At 64.0% G+C, this 6169-nt stretch overlaps 2 protein-coding genes across 7 annotated transcripts in view; both read right to left on the reverse strand.

The window, feature by feature from the left end:
- Positions 1-4883, reverse strand: STAC3 (SH3 and cysteine rich domain 3). 3 transcript variants are annotated; one of them, XM_015615653.2, is made up of 12 exons: positions 4123-4693; positions 3340-3406; positions 2727-2988; positions 2475-2572; positions 2217-2292; positions 2030-2121; positions 1853-1919; positions 1591-1640; positions 1377-1471; positions 1077-1128; positions 793-930; positions 1-549 (listed from the first exon to the last, which is right to left on the reverse strand). In XM_015615653.2, the coding sequence occupies exons 1-12, from the start codon at positions 4668-4670 to the stop codon at positions 451-453; spliced, it is 1644 nt and encodes a 547-aa protein (XP_015471139.1). In that variant the 5' UTR covers positions 4671-4693; the 3' UTR covers positions 1-450. The 3 variants fall into 3 exon arrangements, 2 of the variants coding, with proteins under 2 accessions (XP_015471139.1, XP_015471140.1); XM_015615654.1 differs by having other exon boundaries at positions 2727-2985; positions 4123-4685; XR_001519069.3 differs by having other exon boundaries at positions 444-549; positions 1875-1919; positions 4123-4883.
- Positions 4884-5283: 400 nt separating this feature from the next.
- R3HDM2 (R3H domain containing 2) overlaps positions 5284-6169 on the reverse strand; it is a 31634-nt gene continuing 30748 nt past the window's right edge. For all 4 annotated transcript variants that reach the window (XM_015615683.2, XM_015615682.3, XM_015615681.3 and 1 more), the window contains one exon: positions 5284-5900. In XM_015615683.2, the coding sequence (XP_015471169.1) occupies positions 5557-5900 (344 nt within the window). In that variant the 3' untranslated portion in view covers positions 5284-5556. The remainder of the gene's footprint in view (positions 5901-6169) is intronic.

The raw sequence follows: 6169 nt of genomic DNA on the forward strand, positions 1-6169 counted from the left end.
TGGGGGGTGGGCACAGCCATGTATTGCCAAAACCCGGGAGCAGCGGGGAGGACCCCCCGACCCTCCCCGCGGCACCCGGTGTCCCCCCACTCGGTCGGGGGGGCTCCACAGCGAGTCTGGGGGTGCCCCCTGCTTGCCTCCAGTGTCTCTGGAGGCACCAAAACCTCCCTTGGGGCACCTCCTGTCCCCCCAGTCTGCCCTTCTCCTGGGGGACACCCCAGGGACCCCATTGCTGGAGGCAGCAGGAATGGGGGTGCCCTCCCCTGACCCCATACCTGTCCCGCAGCCAGGGCCCCTTATCCCAATCCCGGGGTCCTTCTATTCCCCATCCCGAGGGTGTCCCCGACCCCATCCCTGCCCTGCAGCCGTTCTCTCCGTCCCCGTCCCCATCCCCACCCCACAGCCAGAGTCTCTCCGCCCCATCCCAGGGGTCTACCCCCGCAGCCCCCCTCAGATCTCCTCCAGGAAGTCCACAGGGAACAGCCCCACTTTGCGGCCGGTGAAGACTTTGACGTAACCGTTCACCTCCTCCCCTTTCTGCACCACGATCTGTGGGCGACAGAGGATCCGGTGAGACCCCAGGGACCCCCCCAGAGCAGGGGGAACCCCAGCTGTGAAGGGGTCGGGGCTCTGATCCAAGGGGCTGGGGGAGATGAGAAGCGGGGGGATGGGGATGTTGGTCGTGGGGTGCAGCTGTGATGGGGGGCTTGGAGGGGGTCCCCGGGTGCTGATGGGGGGCTTGGAGGGGGTCCCCGGGTGCTGATGGGGGGCTTGAAGGGGGTCCCGTCTCACCTGATCCTTCTTGAGAGTGATCTGCCCGATCTCCCTGTTGCCCACGAAGGAACGCGTCACCTTGTGCACCCGCTCGCCTGCCCGCACCCGGATGATGAAGTTGGGAGGGAAATACCCGACTTTCTCACCGATCTTCCCCTGGAAGGAGGCGGTGGGGGAGTGCAAGGGGGGATTGGAGCCGCTCCGGGGGTCGCAGTTACCCCCTCCCCTCGCCAGGCTGGATCCCCACCCGGCAGCTTTGGGTTCCCAACCGAGCTCTCCCTCCCGCAGCGCTCCGACATTACCCGCCACCACTCCTCGTTGGAATCATCGACCACCGTGATCTTCTCCCCCGGCCTGGAAGGGAAGGAGGGGCTCTCTGAGGGGGGCAGGACCCCCAGCCATGGAACACCCCAAGGAAAATCCCTTTTCCTTCAGAATCAGCTCCTCGAGCCCCATATCTGACACGGGACACACACAGCCCATGGGCTCAGGGACAGGCAGGTCCTGCACAGAGCAGCTCAGCCTTGGGAAACCCACGGAACCACAACAAGCCAAACCCCAAAAGCCTTGGGAAAGAGCCCAGGACGAGGCTGGGAACTCACGGGAAGTCCAGGTCGTCCTTCTCCAGGGCTTTGAAGCGATAAAGTGCCACGAAATAGTGGGACTGCAGGAACCCCCCTGGCTGCGGTTTCTTGCTCTGGGGGACACAGTGAGGTTTGCAGTCGCAGGGGCTGCAGACAGCCCTGAGGATCCCAGCAGGGAGATCCCACAGGCTCTGCTCAAGGCTTTGGGATGCAGGGTGAGGATGAGGAGTACCTTGTCATCTGTTGGGCTCTTCTCAGCCTTCTTGTCCCCTTCAGAGGCACCTGGGAACGGGAGGAGGGGTCACACCTCTCCTGGTGGTGCCTCCTGAGGGTCTCCTCAGCCAACTTGGGGATGCAGCGAGAGCCACAGGGTGGGCACATCAAGAACTGGGGACCCTCTTTCTGCAGGGCAAACCCACCCTGGTGACACCCCCAAACACAGCTCCCTCCCTGTCCCATGGGCTGGGCCCCCCAACCCTCAGCCCCGCGCTCACCACCCTCAGCTTTGCTCCCCACCGGCTTCGTGGCCTCCGGCTCCTCATCCATCATCGCAGCCAGGGGCTGGAAGGCAGAGAGAGCTCTCAGAGGGTGCAGAATGGGGGGCTTTGGGGTTAGTGGGGTGCTGGCACCGCACCAGCAGGAATCTGATGAGAGCCCGACCCCACACTCACGTTCTTCTTGTCGTCCTGCCCCTTCTTGCGCTCCTTGTTGGCCATGATGACTCCCGTCCGCAGCGTCTCGAACACCGGGTCGCTCCTGTTTGCTGCGGGGGGCAGGGGAACGGTGAGGGGGGGTCGGGGATGGGACACGAGGGGTTGGGACACTCCGGGGTGGGGACCAAGGACACGAGGGAATTACCGAGCTGGTCCTTGGTGCCCGCGTACTGCTGGTCGCTGTACAGGGGGGAGCTGTAGGCTCGGCGGAACCCGGGAGGCTGCGAGGAGAGAGGAGGGGTCGGAGCATCAGCCACCCCCCGGACCCCCTGTCAGAGCCGGGGGCACCCCGAGACGGGGATGACGAGGTTCCCCTCGGAGCCAGGAAATGACAGCGGTGGTGGCACCTGTGTCCTGCCGGGGGTGCCCGACCTGGGGACTGCAGCCGGGGGGTGACACTCACGATCTTGCCGAAGCAACGCTGCATCTCCACGTAGGACTGGCAGTGGTGGTGGATGTTGGTTTTGCAGTTCTTGCACCTCAGGCCAAATTTGTTGTTGACTGGCAGTCGGGGAGTGGGGGGAGGGTGGAAAGGAGAGGGAATGTGACACTGCAGCTGTGAAACGGCCGGGACAGAGCCCTGGGCAGCCTTGGCCCCCAGCCCTACCCGTGGCCCCCAGCCCTGCCCGTGGTCCCCAGCCCCCTCAGGACTCACGGACAATCATGCGGGCACAAACGTCACAGAATTTGGGCTTTTTGAAGTAATGATCTTTGAACTTGTGGGGTTTGTCATTAACAAGTTTCTCGGGTTCGGGAGGGGGCTCGGGCTCCTCCTCCTCTTCCTCCTCTTCTTCATCCTCATAGATGTAGTAGATGGGTCCCCCCGAGGGGCTGACCAGCTCCCCATTGGGCTGTGGCTCCGGCGCCGGCTCCTCCTTGGGCTTTCGCTGGAAAAGTTGCTTCAGCTTCTGCAGCTGCTGGGGCAGGAGAGGACGGACGGTGTGTGGCGGTGTGGGGGAGGCAGGAGGGGAGAGACCCCCGGCTCCTCGCCCCAGAGACCCCCCCACAAGCGGGAGGAGACTCCAGGAATGCTCTGAAGATGGGGACCCTCCTCCCAGTCCCGTGAAGTCTCCACAGAAGAGGAAACTGTGATTCCTGAGCACCTCATGGATGTGGGGGCGCCAGGGAAATGCCCACCCAACACCCGGCTGGATCAGGGTCCCACCAGGTACCCCAGGCCTCCCAAAGCTTCCTGGGGCTGCGGCAGGGTGATGATAGAGAGGGGGCTTCCCCCACCCACCCAAACTGCCCTGTGGGCACCCACTTACCCGGCTCTTGGCTTTCCCACCTGAAGCGGGTGAAGCTGGTGACTCCGGCACTTCCTTCTCCGTCATGCTGCGAGGGGAAGAGACACAGATGGCGTTGGCTGGGGCAGCTCCAGCTGCAGGAGCACGGCAGGGGCTGAAGGGGTCGGACGCTGCTGGGTGGGCAGTGCCTCCCCTTCCCCTGCCCGTGCAGCAGCCCCGGTCCTGGCGAGGGCTGGTTCTGCCAGGGGCCGCTCCCACTGCCCGTCCTGCAGCCCCTGCCCCGGCCGGGGCTGGTTCTGCCTCGGAGAGCCCCAGGGCCAGGCTGGAGGAGGTCGGTGCCCAGCCCAGAGCGTGGCACATCCGCTGACCCAGGGATGTGGTGCCAAGTGCTGGGATCCAGCCCCTGGGCTCTCCGCACGTGCCCACCTTAGCCGGGACATCTCCATCTCACCGTCAGACTGCAAACGGTGCCGCTCTCGGCCCCTCAGATGAGCGCACGGGGGACACCGATGGGCATCATCCGGCTTTCGGCTGCCACGGGGGCAGGACCTGCTCCCGCATCCCCCAAACCATCCCGGTACCGCCTTTGACAGCCCTCCCCGCCGTGCTTCCACCCAAACTCACTATTTTTGGTGATATCCACGTCCCAAGCCCCTCCAGCCCCCAGGAAAAGCACCGGGAAGCAGCAATGGGAACGGGGAGCGCTGGGGTGAGGGGGAATGGGGCACCCCGAGGCCCTGCAGCAGCGGGGGTGCCCAGGGTGGGCACGGCCACGCCAAGGGGGGGCACACGCGGGGCACTCACCCTGTGCTTGGAGCAGTCGCCGTGCGCTGAAGAAGCCCCCGAAGCGCGGCCGGTGCCGGGGCCCCTTTGGCCGCAGAACCCCCAGCCCTCCGTGGTGGGCGCTCGGGGAGGGCGGCAGCCGCCCCGGTGCCGAGGCCAGCGGAGTGACAGGACACAGGGGGACGACAGCTGAGCGGTGCCGGGGGCTGACGCCGGGAAATTGGAGCCCCAGCGTGCGCCGGGCGGCAGCGGGCGGAGGAGCCACCGGCTATTTGCGTTGGTGGGTTGCTGGGCGTGCCAGGGGCCCCCCCAGCCTGGCCTGGGACAAAGAAGGAACCGGGCACAGCGAGGGCTCCAGGAACTGGGCACGCTGAGGGTTCCAGGAGCTGGGCACGCTGGAGGCTGCTGGGGGCTCGGTGGGCAGAGGGGCGGCAGTGGGGTCTCTCATGGGGTGGAGCGGCTGCCTCGCACCCTCTGGCACCAAATCCTGCTGGTGTAGGCTCTGCTGGGATGGTGGGAGCTGGGATCCCACTGCTGCCCGTGGCCAGGGACAGGGCCTTGGAGTTCATGGGTCCCTCGGCTCCCTGCCTGGCTGTGGATGGCACCAAGGTGGGAGCTGGCACAAGCCTGGGGTTGGAGCCCTCCCTCCCTTCCTGGCAGCTCTTACCTGTCTGGCCACACCTGCTCAGGAAGGTTGGGAGCATCCCACTGCTGCCAGAGGCTCTGGCTGTGCCACCCCAAATCCTGTTCCCACCTGCCAGCTCCAGGTCCTGTTCCTGGCAGCAGGAATGTGATGTTTCCCAGCAGGGCACACAGCTGGGGCTGCTCCACACCCTCATTCCTGCCCTGGAATTCCACAGCTGGATGGGGCTGGCAGCTGGGAGAAGAGGCCATGAACATCTGTCAGGGGAGTCCGGCCCCAATCCAAATGCTCCGATCCCAGCCTGGGATCCCCACTCTGGCACCCCATGGGATTACAGCCCTTGGAGATGCCAAGCTCGGGGGCAGGACTGGGCAGGATTGTCCCTTCTGCTGTCCCCTCACCCCACTCAGGCAGCACAGAGCCCCCAGCCCTGGTAGAGAACAGGAAGTTACATTCGAGTGATGAACAATTCTCCTTTTTTTTTTTTTTTTATTTAAAAACAACCCCCCCCAAAATAAAATAAAACCAAAAATTCCCCCCCGCAAAATAATAATCCGATTAAATAAAATGTGCAGTGAACATACCAATCAACACCTGTATGTGCGGTCCAACACAGTGCTTAAACAAAACCATAGACACAGGGGAGGGGGGCGGGCACGGGCGTCACTCCAAAAATAATAATTAAAAAAAAAAAAAAATCAACTTCTTGTCTCTTAATTATGTTCATATAAATATATCAAGGAAGGAGGGCCAGAGGAAGGGAGGGCAGGAGGAGAAGAGGCCCAGGGGAGTGGCCGGTGCCCACGGGAGCCCTACTGGGAGCTCGCCCGCTCCAGCACCCGCAGGTCGTAGTTCTTTTTGGCCACGCGCAGTTTGAAGCGGCTGAGGGAGTTGTTGAGGCGGAGGGAGGCGTTTTGGGCAGCCAGGGGGCTGGGGAACACGGCCACGATGGTGTATAAGGCAGCGAGGTCACTGTGCCTGCCGTTCTCCGGAGTCCCGCTGTTGTCCCCGCCGCCTCCGTCCCCGCGGCGCCCCTGAGTCTCTTTGAGCCACTGGATTTTGGCACCGGCCATGGCGAGCTGGGTGAAGAGCTTGTCGGCCTCTGTCCGTGTGATGCCCTCGGGCAGGTCTGTCACCTCCAGCACCCGGCCCAGCACTGCAGGGAAGGAGCCGCTGTCACCGCCCGGTGCCCGGTGCCCCGTGAGCCTCCCCGGGCTGGAGCACCGACCCCTCCTGGGCCCAGGAACGCTGTGCAGTGCCAGGCTGCACCCACAGCAGGAGTTTACTCCTCTAAGCCAGGCACTTCCCTCCAAAGCTCCCCTACCTGCTCCCTGGAATGCCCCATCCCAATCCCTCCTGTGCCCACGCACTGGCTCTGCTCAGGAGGAGATGCAGGTTATTTCCCAGTGTTATTTCCCAGTGTTA

The sequence above is a fragment of the Parus major genome, unplaced genomic scaffold (genome assembly GCF_001522545.3).
Source record: "Parus major isolate Abel unplaced genomic scaffold, Parus_major1.1 Scaffold220, whole genome shotgun sequence".
NCBI classification, from domain to species: Eukaryota; Metazoa; Chordata; class Aves; order Passeriformes; family Paridae; genus Parus; species Parus major.

Coding starts and splice junctions, on each gene's coding strand:
- STAC3 (XM_015615653.2), bottom strand. CDS start 4,670: ATGAACTCCAAGGCCCTGTCCCTGGCCACGGGCAGCAGTGGGATCCCA. Junction 2,989..3,339: donor GTGGGAAAGCCAAGAGCCGG/GTAAGTGGGTGC, acceptor CTCCTGCCCCAG/CAGCTGCAGAAGCTGAAGCA. Junction 2,293..2,474: donor AGCGTTGCTTCGGCAAGATC/GTGAGTGTCACC, acceptor CTCTCCTCGCAG/CCTCCCGGGTTCCGCCGAGC.